This window comes from Amblyomma mixtum, chromosome 8, assembly GCF_055824585.1.
Source record: "Amblyomma mixtum isolate Tamu chromosome 8, ASM5582458v1, whole genome shotgun sequence".
NCBI classification, from domain to species: Eukaryota; Metazoa; Arthropoda; class Arachnida; order Ixodida; family Ixodidae; genus Amblyomma; species Amblyomma mixtum.
The window spans coordinates 34,091,873-34,112,744 of NC_143019.1; the positions used below are offsets into that span (position 1 = coordinate 34,091,873).

The window sequence follows — 20,872 nt, forward strand, 5'->3', positions numbered from 1 at the left end:
GCAGTTTGCTCACTATCCGTTGGGCAGGTTGTGCTGATGCCGCAAGGTCACGTGACCTAGAAGCCCACCTGCCTCCTAGGTTGCTCTCCGGGCACCACTTGCCATGCCTGTGATGTTTCGCTGGCAACGCCGACAACGCTGACAAACCCGACATCCGGATTTTCTGGGTAACGGGGCCTCCAACACCATTGCGTTAAAACGTATAGTAAACCATCCATGTTGGGCCATCAGGCACCGATGATGTAGGGAACACACGTGCGCACAGCGGGGTGCTTGAGTAGCTAAAATCACAGTTTATCATCTTTGGTAACACATAATAGATTGATAAGGAGGGACAGAGTATGATGAAATGTAGTGCCCTGGATCGACGCGTGTAACAATTGCACACAAATAGGACTTTTCTTCCCTGCGAAGAGTACCTCTTTTGACGAAACTATTTGAAGTTCATCGCTGTGACAATTGCCTTTTAAAGAAAATAAACATGACCAAGATAACCACAATTCTTAGCGTATGCGCCCCAGATTAGCGATGTTCACTTACAAAGGAAAGCCATAAAACTATGCGTACCCCCGCGGTAGCTCAGTGGTTACGGCGCTCGGCTGCTGACCTGAAAGACGCGGGTTCGATCCCGGCCACGGCGGCCGAATTTCGATGTAGGCGATATGCTGGAGGGCCGTGTACTGTGCGATGTCAGTGCACGTTAAAGAACCAGAGGTGATCGAAATTTCCGGAGCCCTCCACTACGGCGTCCCTCACAGCCTGACTCGCTTGGGGAAGTTAAAACCCCATAAACCCAAACCCTATATACTATGCAGGTTTATGGTTGAATGGATCTATGACTTATGTTAAGGTTTGTGGTTATGGTTGGTTGCTGGTATTACGTTGTGGTGGTTTATGTTATGGTTAGGTTTATGGTTGAACGGCGAATATTCACGCCGGCTAAAATCTGCCTTTCATTAAAGAGCTCTGTCTCTCTCTCTATGGTTGAATGGATGCACTGACAGGAGAAAAAGTAGATTCCGTTTAGCTTAAAACAAATATCTAATTAAACATGGGATGGGAAAAGTGACTAACGTGAATGAGGCAAAACACTTGGGCAAAGGAAGAGCATTTTTCTATGTCAGGGTTCAAACTGCACTGTGTAAAGCTAAATTGACCGAAAGCCACAAAAGCTTACAGTAGTACAAGAACTTTAAAGGCAAATAATAACTGGAAATTCAAAAGTGTGACCTACTGCACATGCAGTGTTAGTCGCATGTGATTGTTTTTAAACTACAGAGGTAAAATTTCACGTTGTTTTTCGAACTGCATTGATGCTTGAACATTTAACGTTTGTCGAACTTGGGACATTGCTAGTTCCCACAAAAGTGTTCTTTCCATGGCGCACTAACAAACAACCTAGCTTCGTTCAGAGCTCCAGAAAAGTTTTACTGCTTAGTGATTGAACTTCAAAACTTACCTCATTTTCCCTGTCGAGAGGTTCCAATGTAGCCTTGGTAGGCGCAGGCTGCCCAATTTTTTTTTTGTGTGTCAATGCGACAGCTGTGCAGCTTGTGTTCAGCTCATTGGTGCAAGCATACTGCTGTTTGCTTGGCAGCTGTTCATGTCCTGGTCATTGGATGCGCTTTGAATGTTGCACCAACCGGTGCTGCTGCTTGTGCCTCCAGTGGCAATCATTGTGCTGCTAGCACTGTGGTAACGTGTTGTTCATGGAGGTTTTAATTTCGTTCGCGTGCGTAATACATTTCCGCAGTTACGTCTACCACATTTTGTGATGTTCCTTGTAGCCCTAAAACAAAAGAAAAAAAAAGATTTCGGACAACGTAAATACAATGAATCAGGCTACATTGTAAGGTGTTACTTGTCAACTTTAAGCAACAATAAACACTGGTGCTTGTGTACACCACGCAGTCGCTAGATCATTTGCATCTTTCACTTTTTCATGTTTAAGCAACATGATCATTTCTTCATACTAAAGAGTGTACGTGTGGAGTAAACTGACGCAGGACCATCTACAAACTCCTGAGCACTGATGCAAGATAACAGGAAATCCAATTTTTCTTTCAGTTGAGTTACATTTTACAAATCTAATTAACCCATCGGCAAAATCTGGCTTTTCATTGTGCTATAACATAGCACAATGTAGTGCAACGTAACGGTCACGGAAACACGTGAAATCTGCATCCAGTAAAACAGCCCAGTGCCGCTCGTGTTTGGTGTTTGCAGTGCTCGCAATTACGTTCACATTGCATTTGTTAAGAGCAATGTTGTTAGTACTTCAGGCGGGATTGAATTATTCGCAAGCACGCAGGCTTCGCTCTCACGCTTAACTAGCGGAGCGCACTCAACAGGAGTGCATGAATGCCGAGCAAACAATTTCTAGAGTCTCACAAAGAAAATGTTGGGTTAGCACAAACATCTGGCCAAGGCATTCCGTTCATAGGACACTCACACGTGCTGTGGATCTGTGGGGCGACACGGGACCTTCTTGGTCCGCTGTGTTCGGTGTTCGGCTTCATTCATGCACACAGACGCGCGTATCTTTTCTGATGGCGTCCCAGACCGCGCCTGGGGATGGCAGAAGGCGGCCTTATTTCGTCGCCGCTTCCTTTATGACATATCCAAATTCTTGGGCTATGTCCAGCGCATCCTTCAGCAGGTGGCATTTTTCGTCGCATTCTTCTTCAGTTTCGGACCTGTGATAGCAGAAAAGTGTAGCAAAACATCGTGAGCTGGAATTACGAGCAACACAGCAAGCATCAGATTAATCCCAGCCGCATCGGATAACGGCCGTAAACGCAAACTAAAAAAAAAGCACAGTAGATGATTCTTACTTTAAAAAGTTGGCCATGTTGTTTCGCTCGAAGTGCAGGAGGTCCACCCGGTCCAGAATCGCCCTTTTTGTAGTATTTTTTCCAGTCTCCCGGGAAATTAACACCACTGCTTGATCCCATCTCCTGGGATCCTCAAGCGGGGTAGTGTAGCATACACTTCTCTTAATATATGCATGTCATTCTCTGTTGTAAAGGGGATGCGCACGTGGGCAGCTGCTGCATTCTCTGAAGCTATTCCCGCCTTCATGTCCAACATTCTCAGAAAAAAGTTTGAAAATAGGAAAATTGTAAGACACAAGCTGTTGGAAATTTGGAAGCTGTTGGACACTAGATAAAAATATGGAAGGTAATGAACCATTCTTCTGATATGTAGCAGAATCTTTCTTTTAAAGTGTTTCCGTCAATCGCATCGAACAGTTAAGGCTGCCATAGAAAAGCAACAGGGAACGCTTTTGATGACAGCAAAAACGCTATTAGAAAATTAAGTACAAGACTGCCGTCGGGTGATCTGTGGATATATTGATTGTTATAGTGAAATATTTCACTATACAAAAAATTGCGTTCATAAAAGGTTTCCAGGTCAAAAATGCTTTCGTGGAGAATTTTTTTGTGCGCGTATGTGAAGAAGCACTGCTTGTTTTGAACACACACACACACATAGTCTTGCACGTGGATGCAGACGCTTTCGTTCGTATGCGGCACACCGGCTCAAAACTTAAACCACTACTGAAGGCAAATGACAAAGTTTTATTTGCATCTGATTCAATCGTAGTTTGAAATAAATGGTAAAGTTACTAATTGCAAAAAACGTAATTGCGCGTTCCGCTGAATTACTGAGGCAGGAAACGCCATTGGAGCGTCCCGCTTCTAATATATTATCTCCATGGCGATCGAAATATGCCTAGTCGCTAAGCCTAACAGCTCTGCAAACACGGAAGCAGTCTGAATATTTGGAGTGTTTTATGGCTAAATATTTGTGGTCCGTGCATGTTCAGACAAAGAGAAAGATTTATGCTTCTTTCGTTTGCCGTCAACGTGAGACAGTGGCGGCAAGGAAGAATCGGTGGTGAAGCGAGAGGCCCCGCTTTATCGAGCCATGCCCCGCTTCGACGGGAGCCGCCTTGTTGCCCGAACGTAAAGCGGCGTTGGGGCGCATGCTATTTCGGCAGTATAGCATTCGCCGCTAAAGCCAACCTAAGACGCAAGGCGGGCCTTGCGTTCTGCGCATGCGCACTTCGACGCCCAAAATTTTTGGGGCCCCAAAGCTCGGGGTCCCCTATTCTAAAACTCTCTATCCCCTATTCCAAAGCTCTCTAATCTGGTGGAACGTGCGAATGAAGCACAGTGCATGCACAAATGAAGCGCGTGCATTTGCAAAACTGAGGCAATGTATGGCGCCGGTTCGCCGGCTGCAAATATAACTTTCATGTCGACATAAAACAAAGAAGATATCAATCTTTCATTAATGCTGTAGTTTAGCTAATGCAATGCTAATTCTAAGTCCGCCTTAGGCCGCTTATCTTGGACGAGGGATGGGGGTTAAGCTTGTACCTTATTTCACTAAAGCTGTAGTTACCCTTGCTTAGGTATCACGTTCCCTCATACGAGTCAGTTTCGGGAATTCAGACCTGGATGTGCCGAGTTCGTAGGTAGCGGTCATAGTGCAACGCCGAGCACGCCGAAGACATACAAGCGCAGGGGGAAGCTAAAGAAAAGCAACACACAAATCAGAGGTTTCCATATATTATTGTAGTTTTGTTCCAGAAGGCTGTCAGATTTAAAAAAAAGTATAAGAAAAATTACTGAAAATTGATCAGGGCAACGACTCTTTGAAGTTGGTGCACGAAAATGCTCCTTTTGGCGGCTATGTAAATCGCTTCAGTGCTATGCCGATGCTTTGATCTCAGTGTTTCTTTCCTTCGCTGCACGGGGAGCATGTGTAGCTGGTTACTTGAGTGGTATTCATCCATGGAACAACGTATACGATTGCCGAACAGAGCGCGTTGACCTGGAAAATAGAAAGGAGGTGTTAAAAAATTGATATTCCATTATGCTAAAGAACGTTAATTGTGTACGAAACTTAGAACAGCACTCGAAAAAAGTTTTCAGATTGAAAAACGTGAAAAGCCCTCTCCATAGTAAACAGGCTAGAATTTTATTTGCACCTATCCCTTCGTTCCAAGCTTCTCTCCGTGCACGGGGTAAACGTTGCCGCACTAGTTTTCGTAGACTGCACTATAGTCTGATACAACTGAAGAACGAAGCGGCTGTTCCCCGACCAAAGGGCCCCTTCCAGCCAATGGCGTCGGGCGATTCTCATGAGCTTGCTAGGGTGAAAATGCAAGGAGCGGCGCGGCAATACAGGGAGGGGTAATACGCAACCATTAAAGGAGGAGGCTATCCCGTTTCATCGGACACTTCCTACATTGTCGCGCTAGCAGACTGATGAGGATCGTCCGATGCCATTGGCTGGAAATGAGGGTTCTTTGACGGGAAAAGCCACTGCATTCTTGAGTTGTATCCGACTCTAATCATGGGCCGAAGAATTTGGCCCGCGTGAATATTACTGTACTCGGATACAAGTAATGAAAAAAACCGGCATTCCTTTATCAAAGGACCCCTTCCAGCCAATGGCGTCGGCCGATTCTCATGAACCTGCTAGAGAAGACGATGCAGGGAATGTCACATGAAAGGGCATAGTCTCCTCCCTGCATTGTCGCGCTACTCGTGCTGGCAGATTCATGAAAACAGGCTGACTCTATTGTTTAGAATGGGGTCCTCCGACGGCGAAAAGCTGCTTTTTTCCAGACTGGTATCCGACTATAGAAAAATAAAATATATTTCCATTGTGCGTTGCAGGAAAGAAGACAGCCAGAGCAGGGTTTACTTGAAATGGACGCCTGCTAGGTGGGGTCAGGGAATTCACTCTAAAATAATGTGAAAATCTGGCTAAGGGGTCTCTCAATAACAGTGAACGGAACGGAAGAATCTCTTTTTCCTAAGGCCTCTGAAGACTATTACAATGTTACTCCTGCATTTAGAGTGGAAGAGAAAGCAGGAAGGCTAAAAAATGTACTATAGTCGTGTACAACTCAAGAACGAAGCGACAAATGCCCCTCAAAGGGGCCCCTCCAGCTACTGGTGTCGATAGATTCTCCCCTTGACCGATTCTCCCCTTGATCGACCTCCTTGAACCTGCTAGCGTGAAATTGGGGAAGGGGGGGGGGAGAGGAACTGTCATGAAAATATATTTGTCATGTAGTAAGGGGCTGAGGCCCTGTCAGGCAACATTGTGCCTTTAGCCTCAGCTCCTTCTTAGGCAAACGTCTAAGCAACAAATAAAAAGAAAGAAAGAAAGAAAATCAATCGACGGCATTGGCTGGAAGGCTCCTCTGAGGGGCACCTGCCGCTTCGTTCTTGAGTTGTATCTGACTATAGACATGGCTGCGGAAGCATCTTTACCGATAGAAAAGCGGGAGACAAATATGGCCAGCAGGAAATGTACCAAGTTAAATGAATGCCACCCAGTCTACGTAGCTTATAGATGAAGGCAATGAAAATTTAAAACCGCTTTGTTGAACAGTTGGACGAGAAAAAGAAATTTAATTGCCTCCGCCTGTACTGAGGTTATTAGTAATCTCGGAGTCAAATTATTGAAGTTACTTCTGGAATGTGTTGCACGCCGTGGACGACCGTTAGCGCGTAATGCGAGAGCAAAAATTCAATCTCATGACCTCGCGTTCAGCGTCGTTCGCCAAGCTAAGGTAAAAAAAAAAAGAGCGCGAACTAGTGCTTACTTAGGTTTCAGCCAATTGTCGACATGGGCAAAAAAGGCAGCTAAATGAACAAGGGCGTTAATTAGCAAAAACCTTCTGCTCCGTGTGCACTGATGAGTACATTTATTGCGAAATCTTATTTGGCGTAAAGTTTATAGCTTTTATATTTCAGATTTTGGTCTCTATGGCCTCTTTTTAGCGATTTAAAGTGCGCGCGCTCTCTTCCAGTCACGTGTGTGCGTGCGGGTGCAGTGCAATTGCTCATGACCGAACTGTTGCTCGCGAGATGATGCATGTGATCGCTGTAGGGATGGCTTGATAAGGGCAGCGAAAGCGGCGCGCCGAGGGGAATTCCGGCGGGAGCGGTGCTGGGGCGCGGTCACACGTATGGCGCGAGTGACTGCTATTCCAGTAGCCATGTTTCATTTACTGCTTCGAGTCCTTATCGTTGCCGCTTCGTCCCATTCACGTATCACTATTAAAGCGAAAGCTTTACTACTTGCACTTTCAGCCTTTGCCGTGGCGCGGCGGTGCCATCATTGACCTTTAGTTGACCTCTGTGTGACGTCATGTGTGACATCACGCCGAAGAGAAGGGCGACCGACTCGCGCCGTCGCAAGCCGCGGCGGTACCACCACCGGCGCCCAACTCCTGCGCTCTCCGCTAGATTAGTAATTACATTACATTACATTGGATTGGATTGGATTAGATTAGATTAGATTAGATTAGATTAGATTAGATTAGATTAGATTAGATTGTATAACCGATGCATCACCACAAGTCTAACCACAAGCACCACCCCCAGCTACACTACCAGCTGTACCATGGCGTAGGTACGGATATTGCTTTCGCAATTACCGGGCGTAACCAAGCTAAGCCACAGCGAATTTTATTGTTTTTATTTTTACTTTTTTATCTGCCCGCACTACTTAATGCATTTTTGTTCTGTCACGCTCAGGTGTTAGCGCCCGTTTTCTTCCAGCCTTAGCACGGCGCTGTCTAGAGCCTCGACTTCATACCCTGCTCCGCTAATCTGTGTCTTTTACGTTGACTGTGGGCGTGTCAGTAGTCGGGCAAGACCATGGCTCGCGTTCTCCGTTCCCTGGAAGGTGAGGCTTCACAGCTTAATTGGTTCCGACAATATTTGCTCATAATGACGTGGTAATTAGCTCATTTCATCTCGTTTTGTGTCGCAGTGTTGTACCGTCTTTGCTAAAAGTAACCGATCAATCTTGGTTTGTTCCTTAGCCACGTAGCGAAGCACTTACGGAAGCCTTTAAGCGCTGATTCTGTGTAAAGTAAGGTGTACCCTTGTCCTCACGTTCTGACACATTTCGGCTTTTAGGAGTGCCATAAAAACTTCACTGTACGTGTTGAGAAAACTTGTTGCTCGGCTACTTTTGGCAAAGGGGGTAAAGTTTCAGTTGGATGTAGGAAAATTTGGTGCTGGCGGTGAACAGTAAATTTGGCAAGACATTTAGAAAGTGGATGCTGCAGCTATTCGTCTCGCGTTGGTGAAATGGAAAGAATAACCATTATTTGCCCGCGCTTCCCGCCAAAGATATGTAACTATGTTTGCTCTGCCTTGTCTACTAACGTCCTGCGCCAAATTCGTGCTACACAGATCTAAGAGCTTACCGGTCCGGATGGAACGCAGTTTTCTGCCGAGTACAGATCTTTCCCGATCGTACAGTTTGATCGTGCCGTAGTGAATGTAAGGTTGTAGTTCACTCCTGAGACAACCTAGGCAAGAAAGGAAGAAGTTAATAACTTAAGTAGCTTGCCTAGTTGGTCATCAGACTCTAAATCAATTTTTCAAGCGGTTTTTAAGGACCACGTGTCTGCTCCTTCATAAGCGCTAGAAAGAAATGCATTTCTAAGAACAAGTAGTTTTTGTTCATTACACTGGGTGTTGGCATATCAGCTTTATATGATGGCAAAAACTCGCTGCTTAGTGAAAAGGCAGACTTCGTGAAGAAACAAAAAATCAAGAAGCTCCTTTAAAAAGTTCGTCGTTCTTTGTTGAGCGTACGTAGTTGAGGCATTTCGAATGCATGCGCAGCCCAAATATTGTAACTGTGGAGGCATTCCGGAACATTTCAAGGAACACAAAAAAGCTTGGAAGACACCTAATTACCATTATCTCTGACAATGCGATAGCATAACAACCTTTTTGCGAGCTGTGCTGTACGTCCATACCAGTAGAGAGCTAGATTTCTCCATCTCTACTTCGCCACCTGCCAGCCATGGCAGATGGCAGTTGGCTCTTGAGTGTTCTTAGTAGGTGACAATGTGTGACAGCGGGGGTGGGTGCGTGGATATGGGGCTCTTATGGTATGACATAAAAGGAGCCGAATTAAGCAAAGTGCTTAAATGGCACCGCAGCCATACGCAGAAGTTCTAGCGCACCTATTAGCACTGTCTATGCTTACGTACGTCCAGTAGCTGTTCGCCATCTGTGTGAACACGGGAACACTAAATTCGGTTGTATAAAAGGGAGCGACAAGTGAGTAACTGATCATACTGATAAGCTAGGTATCTTTGAGCGTGACCATGGACAACTATCACCATCAGGGATGACTCGAATCTTATCACGGTTTTGTCCTGCCCCTGACCGAGGCCTTGAGAAGTAGGACTGACAAGCGGTGGAGTGATAGCCTTCTGCGTGTGCACTGTTTGCGGAGGACTCCGCAGTGCTACACAGTAAAGTGAAACGAACTGTGCAATGTGCTTTAATGCTTATCGTCAGTGGTCCCAGGGATTTAAATTTTGTTCAATGGATTGTGAAAGCATCCTCTGAGCAATCACTCTCAACACATCTGGACTGCTCCTGCGGCGATCCATTTGCAGTAAATGCGGGTTTAATTGCATGAAACTTGTATCGCTTGATATACATGTAACTAACGAGGACGTTTACAGCCTCCTTTGAACAAGGTCATTCAGTACCGAATGATCTGACAAGCGTGGTCGTTGAAGTTGGGACATGAGTCGACCACAGAAAATCGAATTCGACGAGGTCAGGGTATAAGGCGCGAACATATACGCGAAAAGTTTCGGCGTATGATTGAAATAAAAATTAAAAAAATCATGCACTAACCTGCGTGGCAACTCGGGTGAGTCTGACCACAGTGTCGTACATCGTACGGTTTTGCGTTTGTGTAGAGACAGCATAGTGAGCCAGCTGGAGATATTTGGGGTCACGGTAAGGTTGCTGTTCTTGCCAGCCACCGACGAATGCAGATCTCCCGCAGTCACCGCGAAGTATCACCGCTGCCCACCCCACGACGAGGAGCATACAGGCCTGCTTGACCGCTGTCATTCCTGCTGTATACTTCAGCGAACCCTGCGCAGAATTTGTGAGGAATGTTATCATTTCACGTATTAAAGAACCATAGCAATAGAAAGAGAAAGGGGACAGTAGGGAAAGTAAGCTGTGAACGTAAGACAGGCTTACTTTTTTTTTTATCTTTCAGTACTTCTTGTTTGGAAATGAGACTCTGGACTAATGACCTGTCTGTCGGATATCAAATGAAATAACTGAATTTTCTTGCTTCTGTTACAGAGCCAGCATTGTTGAGCTGGTGCAGTGCCTCAGTGTACGGGCCCTGCCACACTGTGTGGCAACCACGCTGTGTATGCGAAGCGCCCGTAGATGGCGCTGCGTGAGCTGCAACACCACGTGTTCAAGTGTTTTTATTTTGTTTGGTACACCGTGTATATCTTGCCTTACTTTATCCGTACTCCAAGATGTCTGTTTCATCTAACCGTGGACGGCGTAGCTGTACCGTGAGCGCCTCGTCAGTAGTATCGTTCTGTCATGGAATGATGCAGATGAAAGGATGGATGGATACAGGTTTGCCCTTTGTATGAGGGTAGAGCCGGGGCAAAAATGAGTGCGGATTAGGAAGCTCCACGGCTGCCCCCTACCTGACGTTCTCAGCTCTGCAATCGCACCCGTAGTTCCTTATGTACTTGCCTTTGCAATGTCGTTTTTATGAATTATAAACTAAAATTCTGTTAGCTCTAAGCGCTAACTTCGGAGATGACGTCAACGGACACTTAGAAAAACTGGAAAGCAATTTTCTTCACTTCTTGAAGCAACACTTAGTGCATGTATGCGGGCCCTAGAGTGAGGTCCAGAGGCTCTGGAATGGCGCCGCTCTGTTCCCGCCGCTCTATCGCTTGCATGTTTTGCGCTTACTGTTCTGAAAACTTGTCAAGTAACTCAATTCGCACTTAACAGCTCCTACAGATGGCCGGTCCATTGGTCAACATGGAGCAAACAGGGGTGATGGAGTCGTCGCAAAAACCTGGGCGTCTGGACGAGCAGACCGCCCTTAGAACACCGTTTACCGTGTGAGCAATTTTGGTACCGCTACAGAACCGAAAGCTGAGGGTAGGCCACATCATGTGCTGCGGAATAAAAGCAGCGACGTAACCCGTACTGAGCGTCAGTCTTCCTTCAGGCAGCGGTTGTCAAATGTCTGCCGCACTACGCAAATTTCAAGCTACGCAACTTGATTGGCTCCTTATTAGAACGGGTAGTAAACTGGTGCTGCTTTCGTTCTGTCGCTCGCGGACAGCTGCGGTGAGCTGTCATAAAATAACTGGTTAAAGTAGCCTGGAGCTAAATTGTAAATTGTGGGGTTGAACGTCCCGAAGCGACATATGGGCTATGAGGGACACCTGAGTGGAGGTCTCGGGATTAATTTAGAACACATAAGGTTTTCTGTATTTCTACCCCATTGAAATACGGCCGCCGTGATCGGGATCGAATCAGCGAGCCTGGGAACAACACCCTAATGGCAAAGCCACGGAGCCACGCGGCGGGTGTAGCCTGGAGCAAAGTAGGCTTTATATTTGTTTACAGAACGTAACTAGTTTAGCACACTGGGTTTTTGTTGTTATTCTTGAAGAGCCATCGCTTGACCACAGCCATGTTACAATGTGCAGTTAAAGAGGAAAGGAAATCCTTGTTAAAGGAAATGAGGTGTTCCTAACAAGGCACAAGGCGTCTCTGAGCTTGTACCCGGGAATTTCTGTACATTTTTGAGATCATGTTTTGATCTCACTGCGAATGAAGGCTCCATGTATTTCGTGAAGCTGAGAAAGTTAAGAAAAAAACAACACGGAGGCCTCTACCTTCAGGCTCCTCCAAAACATTCTATTCACAAAAGTTCCTGATGCAAATACTGGACTGCAAGTTAGAAAACACTTATGAGGTATTTATACCTCTCTGTATGATGTGGGTGTGAAGAAATATTTCGACTTCTATCTGCGTCAACTGCAACAGCTTCCACTTGCCATTTTTATGTTGCTGCGCTAACCTAACATTATCATTTTATTTGTATTTATGCTTGAATCTGCACCGCCTGGTAAAGATTATTGTAGGCGGTGGAGCATTTCGTGTTACCGGCCATTCATAATCGGCTCATTCAGACCAAAAGTGTATGTCAGACACGAGCTAGATTTGCGGTGCCCTGGGATCCCGTGAAGCTGCTTACTCATCTTTAAGCCCAGGCTATTATCAAGTCTTCCTCAGCAAAAATAAAGATTCAATGAATAAAAAGACTTCGGCAACCTCCCCCCCCCCCCCCCTCCTCAACCTCACACACACTGACGATCACGAACATACACGCGCTCGAGATGAATCGGAAATCGCAACGAAGGCGGCCTGTAATTCAAAGCCCCGAACTCTCACCTGGGCTATCAGAGACATCGTAATGGAGGACTGACTCTTTCTGACGTGCAAAGACAATGCATAGCACAGGCCCGCTTTTCAATTTTTCAATTCAACCTGCATGACAATGCCGACGCCATGGTCGGATTTCGGCCTTGTGACATGTGTTGAGCAGCTGGGCGCTTAGCTATACTGAGTCACCGTGGCCTGTACGGCGGCTGTCAGCTCTACAAAGCGCTGTGCATCTAGGTTGAAGGTTCGAATCCCACCGGCGGCATGTGGTTGTTTTCTTCTTCTGCTTTCTTATCATAAAATAACACTTAGTGTCCAAGCAATCAACACCACAATTTTAAAAAGAAAACATCCCTTATGCTCCTTAGTTTCGGTGAGTGTTGACTTCCATCATGTAGTCCATGATGCCGACGTACGAAAGTCAGTCATAGCCGCTTTCAGAAGAGCAGAATCTCTTGTCCGAAACGGCATTATTCATGGTGGAGGAAAGATCACTGTGTACTTTCGTACTGAACCTCAGAGGTGTGCCTTGGTTTCTATAGAGGCAGCGGTAACATGACTCCGGAGATTCGGAGAGAACTAGTGGGGATTGATATTGTAACAAAGTATTTTTATCCAGCCGAACAAAAACCATTGTACAATAAATAAAATGACCGAAAGCATGCTTTTTGCCCCTTTCTTTAGTAAGACTGCAAATTGGACTGTACCTGTTGGCTTCGTTTTTAAGTTTCTCTCTTGCGTGTCCTGCCCTTCTGGTTAAATTAAATATGCCGTCGTTCTCTATACTTGTACATATCGTGTTCTTTAAGTGTGCTGGTTTCAAGGCTATATATCAAGCCCTAAAACGAAAGCGGATGAGTTCTTCGAACTCGTTCAAATGCAGATGTCATTTTCGACGAATATCGTTAGCGTTCTGTGGCGTACAGAAAACGAACCGTATTACTGAAGAACGTATGTATTGAAAATGGCATTTAATTTGCCGCCTGATAGAAGTATACTGTACGTAACATCGATTGCGTGTGCGTCTGCTGCTGACGCAGGCTTGTTGGACGTTCATGCAAGTCGTTTCAAAAGCTCACAAAGATTAAATCAGTCGTGGTAGGTTTGCTGCGCCAGAGTTTGTGAAGGGACACGCAACGTAACGAAACCTCCACCCACTGTAAAAGTTGTTCTTTTATTGTAGTACGTACCCGTTCATTGCTATCGTTACCTGCTAGTATTTGACGATAATTTCACTTTCAACAAACGAAGTACAGGGTTGCTACGCAGGAGCGTCTTGCCGCACGCCAAATCTGAGTGCGAATACAGTTTATGGAGCTTCTTTCTTTGTTGTCCTTTACATTTTTGGACACTGAATGCTATTGTTCTAGTTCGTCTATGACCAGACGCCGCCACTCATCGAGCCCAATACGGGTTTCGCAGACCTGATTTCCGTTTTTGAGCGCACAAGCCTCAACAGAGGTCACTGTCGTCATCATCACCATAGTCAACCTAACTATGTCTACTGCAGGACAAATTCATTTTGCCTTGCCTACGAGTCTACTCCGTTACCCTAAGACGCCATTGGTTATCTTTCATTCGTATTGCTTGCCCTGCATATGCCGATATTGATATCGGCATATCATAGGTGTCGATTTCAGCTGTGATATAACTAACTCGCGTTTGCTCCCAGAACCAACCTGCTCTATTCCATTCTCGAAACGTTACAACTAACCTTTTCATTTCGATAACTCACTGCATGGTCATCAGCCTGATTTTAGCTATTTTCTTTACAAGAGCCTCAGATTTCTGCCCCACATGTGAGTACTGGTATGTACTGGTTATATATTTTCATTTTTACGGGAACTGGGGCCGTGTTTCTCAATCTACCCGTTTTCCCTTGTCCAATTAGCGCCCATGTGGCCCGCAGTCATTGGTCATTTATATATGCCCGCGCCCTTTCAAGCACCTGTAGGAACCGACCTGTCCATTGGTTGGTTGGCAACCGATCTCAGTTGCTCGATGCGAGCGATGAAAAAACTTGAAAACAAAGATTTTGCTGCACATCGGAAGAATCGACCATTACCTTCAATATTTCTACAACAGTCAGTTACAATTTTTCTATATTGAAAATTTTTGTCCGATAATGTTAGACATGCTTTCTTGTCACGGTCTTTCCTTATAATCATGCTCCTGCTTTGTTCCATTTGTAGTGTAACCTGAATCTGCTACTTTGAACTTACCTCCCATTCCAGAAGTCAAAGTGCTGCTGTCGTCATCACTTTGGTGCATTAACACATTGTTTTTACTAAAGTTATTACACACCTCACGACAGATGAGGCCTCCGGGATCAGTGCACTTTACTTCTTGACCTCTGTCACTTTTTGGTTTACCCTGACAGTTGCATTTAAAAGTCGTAACATGAATACCCAGCGAATAAAGGCATCTCCTGATTTCACCTCCCTCGACGGGAGCTGCCATACATGCCCTTGTACGGCTTCGGGAGACGCGGAACATTTCTTTGTATTTATAGATTTGAGAATAAAGTATCAATATTAATTTTGCATGCACACACTAAACTTAAGTAAACATTAATCACTTTAGAGGCGCACACATTCATTTCGCTTAGTAGACGCCCCGTGAACTTGCTGCTATTATTTTCATGCTGCCGCAATTGCATGGTGTGATGCCGCTGAAGCGCCGCACGAACTGTTTGCATGAAGAACTTCGCCGGTGCTACAAGTTCATTAGGAACAGTAGTGCCTAGCTAACACGCACACGCGCATGCACGCTCACATACACATGACAACTACGGGCAGGCACCTTTTGTGCGTGCTCTCAGCAATCACCAATGGCCGCGCTTTGCTTCTCTGCGCAGGCAGAATCTGTCTAGGACAAAAGAAAAACCGCAAGTGCTAGCAGGGATGGTGAAAATTACGTTGCACGCTCAATTTTTAGTGGCGATACGTCACGCCCGTAGCATTTAAGCAGGTGTTTTGAGCTAAGTCTACCGGCAGCTTCTGGCGAAGATGACATATGGTTACGATTTTCTTGCCTCAAATGCTAAAGAAGAGCCTCTGTGCTTGCGTTCGTTGATTTTTTTTGCTAGTTTAATGTTGTACAGCGTATACATATTGCTCTGGACTGTGCGCTGGTATCTCTTATTCTGCCCTAAATGACAATGTCGACAAAACAACATTACACAAGAATTCGAAAGGATCTAACTGTACTGCCTTGAAACAGGTGTTTCAACAGGAAGTTTGAAGAGGACTCATACCTGAGCCGATGGAGCTCTCGTCAGCCTGGCGGTCTGTGCGAAGCTGGGCGGACTGCCCGGAAAGGGGACATCTCCCGCATTCGCTGTTCGATACAGGAAGCTTGTTGACGATGGCTTCGACGGCGCTTCGTCGTCGGTCGCTGCCCCACTAATTTATCTTGCTTATACGTCCTTGATGGAGGAGACGCGGAGCCGAAACGATCTCTCTGGCCCTTCGTTTTTAGACGCGGGTCGTCGGACGCAGCTTTGTTTTGGCGGTTCCCTCCCCGAGAGACCCAGGAGCTACCCTCGACCCAGGTGTGTGAGTGTATAGAAGCGGGCAGCTGTCCCAGTCCCCGCCTGCCTGGAGCCATTTCAACCGAGAGGCACACCTGCGGGAACCGGCATGCGAGAGCAGAGCTCAGAAACAGCTGTTAGTTTCCGTGTGGGCGACGCGCTGACGGATGCGTGCTGGAGTGGAACGTCGGGCCAAAGGGCGCACCGCTAGAAGTACGCGGAATGCTCCCGACAATGCGCAAGGTGTAATACGTGTTCTGGCAATGGCGAATAATCAGTTTTGAAAAGAACGCGATGCTGGGTTTGTCGGTGTGTTCTGACTTGGGAGGTTTATGACGAAAGGAAGACAATTACCGCAAGGAAATGAGACTTTCAGACAAGAAGCATGGCTTTGTATAGAGCCATTGTTGTAACACAGGGATGACGCACCCCATGTTTGTCCTTTTTCTTTATTGTTAGCTCTTCTTTTTGTCCCTTTACCTCACGTAAATGTTGACCTTGGGTGCTAGCTTGCGTGGGCTGTGGAATGAAATTTTGACGCCATGGACTTCGGGATCGTTTCTTCGTTTGTTTCTTTTTTATCTTGTATTTATTACACCGCTGTTTTCCCTTTACAAATGTGTTTTTTATTTTGAGTGTTTAGCTCCTTTTCATTTATTTTGAATTGGCTTTAAGGTCGGCAAAGCTTTGACGGTCCGGGATCCATTTCACTTTCTTTTATGTTTGTTTTATCTTTTGCAGAGAGGACAAATAAAGTGGCAAGAAGGATGTGGTATGCCATGATAGTTTAGTAGAAATCATGGTATAGTATGGTACAGTACGGTGTTTTATGGTATGGTGTAATCAGAACTATTAAGCGTTAGTTTATTTCAAAGACCACGTTACCATTTCTGGCCTGCCTGAGCCCGGCTGTTGACAGGATGACTTTAGAAAAATTATGAAATAGACGCTCAAAAAAGCAAGAAGAAAATTACCCTGTTAAAATTTCCAGTCTGGGATGTAAGGACTTGAGCATTTTGAAAAGCGACTTTTTCTTTTCCTTGCATGTGCGAAGTGACAGTACTAGTGTAAAGCAATAAAGGTGGGCGTGTTACCCATCTATAGTCGGAACTCTTGGACGCATAAACTGTTTGCGCGGTCTCAGATGACGGACACTTGTGTAAGGAATGCAGCATTCTTTAGGACATATGTATTTTCCTACAATGCGTTCAGTCAAGGGCAGTTTAAGGTTAGGCATTTGTAGGTGCAGGAACAACCGTACATTTTGGTCAGTTGGTAGGCCATAAGTGACACAAGTCAGAATATTTCTTAAATGCAATCAACTTTGTTTGACCAAAACTCTGTCAAAAAAAAGAAGAAAACATTCACCGTGACGCAAATAACTGCATGCGAATGCATGGAGAGACTGTTTGTTAACTGTAAGAGGGCAGAGAGATTTGACGTTGTACATGAAACAGGAAGCTCAACGTAAATTTGCACTGACTTCAGCTACAAGTCGGTGTTCAAAGACAGGTTGATAAAACATACCGAACAATTTTGGTCAAAGCATTTTTGAGCGGGAAGCCTTTTATGAACCCAATTTTTCAAATTTTTTTTGCTAATTTTCGCTACCTTCAAAAGCGTTCCCAAATAGTTTTTTATGGCAGTCTTAACTGTTCGTTGAGATATATGGAAACACTCCGAAAAAAGGTTTCGCTACATACCACAAGAATGGACAATTATCTTAAACTTTTTCGTATAGCGGTCTTACAATTTTTCAATTTTCAAAATTTTTGTCCGGAATTATTGGACATGAACAAGATTCTCAGATATTTGACAAAGTTGAAAGTATTGTACTGACGAACAGCAGCATTCATTGCACATCGGTTTAAGCAAAAGTACAGGGATCATAGCTGGGATAAACTTCAGCTATAATGAAAGCAGTCAAGCTGCGTTTTTAATGACACAATTTTATTATTACGATACTATTCGGTTCGCTGCTGACAGTCATATTGTAAATTACCAACAGCCTGCACGTACATCCCATGGTCAGAGACTATAAGTACCACTTGAGTGTTAAAACACGCAGCAAAGCGAAGAACTAGTAGTGCCAAGGTTATTTACTCGCATAATAAATAGTGGAAGGGCTGAAACAGAGTCTTGTGGGACCGCTTTTTTTAGTTGTATTCACTGACCTGTGGTTTTCTCGATTCCTACAGTTTGAGGTCTGTTGTGCAAGTTATCTTTCAGGTGATGCAGGAAAAGTGCTCGAAGCCCACAAATGTGTAGTTTTTCACACAAAACTTCACGATCCATGGAATCAAAAGGTTTTGATGCGTTGAGAAAAAAGGAGCAGATGAACTCGCCATTATCAACTGGATTGATGAAATGACTAGAAACAGCGTTCAAAGCCTATCGACTACCGCGATTACTCATAAGCTAGAATTGATTTGGAGAGGAACATTGAGGAAGCTTGGCTAACTCACAATAATAAAGTAAGTATCCTTTCTAAATAGGCAATAGGAAGCAATATACAAGGTGATTCTTTTTAGCTTTTACCGATTTTTAGTTTAAACACTATGAAAGATACGTCGGTACGGTTTGTTGAGATGAACTGTACAGCAAGGACATTACGCACCTCATATGGATCATGTATTAGATAATCAAATAGCTTAAATTAACTAATCAACATAACTATTCCACCTTGAGGGTTTCCCTTAAACATTTGACCAACACTGTTCCCGCTTCGAGTTAATAATCAATTCGCTTTCGTCCTACCATAAGTTTGCCGTCCCGATTAGCTCAGTTGGTAGAGCGACTGCTCTGGTGAAGCGGAGGTCCCGGGTCCGAACCCCTGATCGGGGCGAATTTTTCTATAACTACGAAGTTTCTTAGAAAAGCTGTATAGCTTTCCTTTGTAGCCATATGGCTGCGCTTGGGTGGATGCCAATGAGTAATTACTCCCTTATTATAACCAATTAACCAATTCACTAATAAATGGGCTAAATAATGGGCTAATGAATCGGCTAAATAGCAGTACAATTGGTCTCGCCTGCCTTGACCTACTGACCTTACGAGCACGTGTTACTTGATAGAGCAGCGGTGTACGATCAACGCTGCTGCCAGTGTTCATTTTATGCGAGCCATGACACGTGGGTCACGGCATGACTGCGACGGTTCACTTGACATGCGCTCACGTCATGTCAAATGTAGGGACATCGATATGACATGCCGTCCACCTCACACAGCACTTGATCACGTGAGTGACAGGGCGCAAGAAGTCTCAAGGATTTGTGGAACATGAGCTATTTTTGACACATCTGTTCGGGGTGACATAGTAAGAGAAGTGATCAATATTCGTACTTTTTTCTGCGCTAGAAAACACAGAAGAAAAGTGGGATCATGTATCAAATACACAGGAACCCAAAATTTTGCCGATAAGGGCTGGCCACGTTGGAAAACGTGGTGGAGCGACAGACAGAATGAATATAATGCCGTTACTTGCCTGCACCACTTACCGGCTTCACAGAGCTGTAAGCGAAACAATGTGCGCTTAATTAGAATTTCGGCAAGCGTAAATATGTGTTCATCACCGTGGTTTCAGAAGTCGCGATTTCGCAGACTGATAAATGCCGGAGTTTTTCATTTGCCCGTGTTCATGCATCGATGTTTGGAATTTGTGCTTTATTTATTTTCTTTGCGAATTCCCATTAAGCCCATACTTGCGTCGAACTTTTGGCGCTTGAGACGACCCTCTCTCGGTACCGCTGGAAGGGTGTTGGCTACTGTCACCATGCCATCGTTATTAAAACGAAAACATTAATTGGCTCATGCATGGCGTTAACAGAAAGTGTTAACAGAGAGCAGCAGAAAGCAGAAGTTGGCAGAAAGTGCCCAAACAACACACGTAATTGGCCCAATATTGCAAATGGCTGGCGTCACTCTGGTCCTTTATAGTACCAGCATTTGCCAATACATTCATAATATTGGACTGATTACGTGTGCCGCTGGGGTGGGGACAATTACCCGAGCTTACCCGACTTACTACCGAGTAACCGAGTAACTCGGGTAAGCTCGGGTAAGCTCGGGTAAGTTCGGGTAAGTTCGGGTAAGTTCGGAGGAGCGTCGTGCCAGCTGCGTGGGGAGCCTTTCGGAAAGAGCAACATGTGTCGTACAATCCCTATGGGCGGCTGTGACAGGAACAGCCACCTGCCAGTATGCTTAACCACTGCACCACTGCGCTGTTAGAGGTACGAGGACTCGCCGCCATCTATGAAAGTTAAGCAGAGAATGACCAGTTTTGCATATATGGGCTATAACCCACGGAGCTCCGAATGGTGTGCGGCTTGGTGGCCAGCGTGAACTAAACGAACACACAAACCACAAACCATGTCCAACATTCTTAGAGAAAAATTTCGAATATTGCAAAACTTTAAGGTACTCGTACGAAAATATTCAAGGTATCGATTTTATCTGACCAACGAAACAGTCAGTTAGTCTACATCGCACACGCACGGGCATGTTTTCATTTCGCCTCCGTCGAAATGGGGCCACCGCAGCCGGTATTCCATCCAACGACCTTTGGCTCAACTGTGGAATGCCATGACCACCACCAGGTTACCACGGTGGCCTCATTTCTAGTCATGAATTACAATGTACGGCCGTACGCGAATTTTATGGGACAGCTTAAAATGGTGAGTTATGCAGAAACGTCGACGTCGGAGTTGTTAGCGAAAAATGCGCGTTGGTCGAGTAAGTGGCTCCGTCATACGTGGAGCGGAGGATTTGAAAATTGATTAAAACATTGAAAAACTGTTCATTAGAAGTGCGCAACATGACAAACGCCATTAGGGCATGTAGGTGAACTAAATAGATTGAGCTGATAAGAAAACAGGGGCATTCGGGAATCGAACTCCTGACCTTTAGGTTGCAAGTCAGACAAGCTACTGCTTGTCCGCGCAAGCAGGTTGGTGCGGCATGGTTAAAGTAGGGCTTTATATGCATGCCGCATCATCTACATAGCGATTGTAATTGTGACAGAGTTAACAATGTTGGCGCC

At 45.2% G+C, this 20,872-nt stretch overlaps 1 protein-coding gene across 1 annotated transcript; it reads right to left on the minus strand.

Annotated features, from left to right (window-relative positions):
- Positions 1-3,561: 3,561 nt before the first annotated feature.
- LOC149331989 (cystatin-2-like) lies at positions 3,562-15,850 on the minus strand. Its single transcript, XM_089555631.1, has 4 exons — positions 15,559-15,850; positions 9,708-9,953; positions 8,249-8,353; positions 3,562-4,842 (listed from the first exon to the last, which is right to left on the minus strand). The coding sequence occupies exons 2-4, from the start codon at positions 9,927-9,929 to the stop codon at positions 4,738-4,740; spliced, it is 432 nt and encodes a 143-aa protein (XP_089411757.1). The 5' UTR covers positions 9,930-9,953; positions 15,559-15,850; the 3' UTR covers positions 3,562-4,737.
- Positions 15,851-20,872: the final 5,022 nt, after the last annotated feature.

Excerpts from the sequence above, each read along its gene's own strand:
- LOC149331989 (XM_089555631.1), bottom strand. The coding sequence starts at position 9,929 with ATGACAGCGGTCAAGCAGGCCTGTATGCTCCTCGTCGTGGGGTGGGCA. Across the intron at positions 8,354-9,707 it reads TCACCCGAGTTGCCACGCAG|GTTGTCTCAGGAGTGAACTA; the intron begins GTTAGTGCATGA and ends TTTCTTGCCTAG. Across the intron at positions 4,843-8,248 it reads ACTGCGTTCCATCCGGACCG|GTCAACGCGCTCTGTTCGGC; the intron begins GTAAGCTCTTAG and ends TCTATTTTCCAG.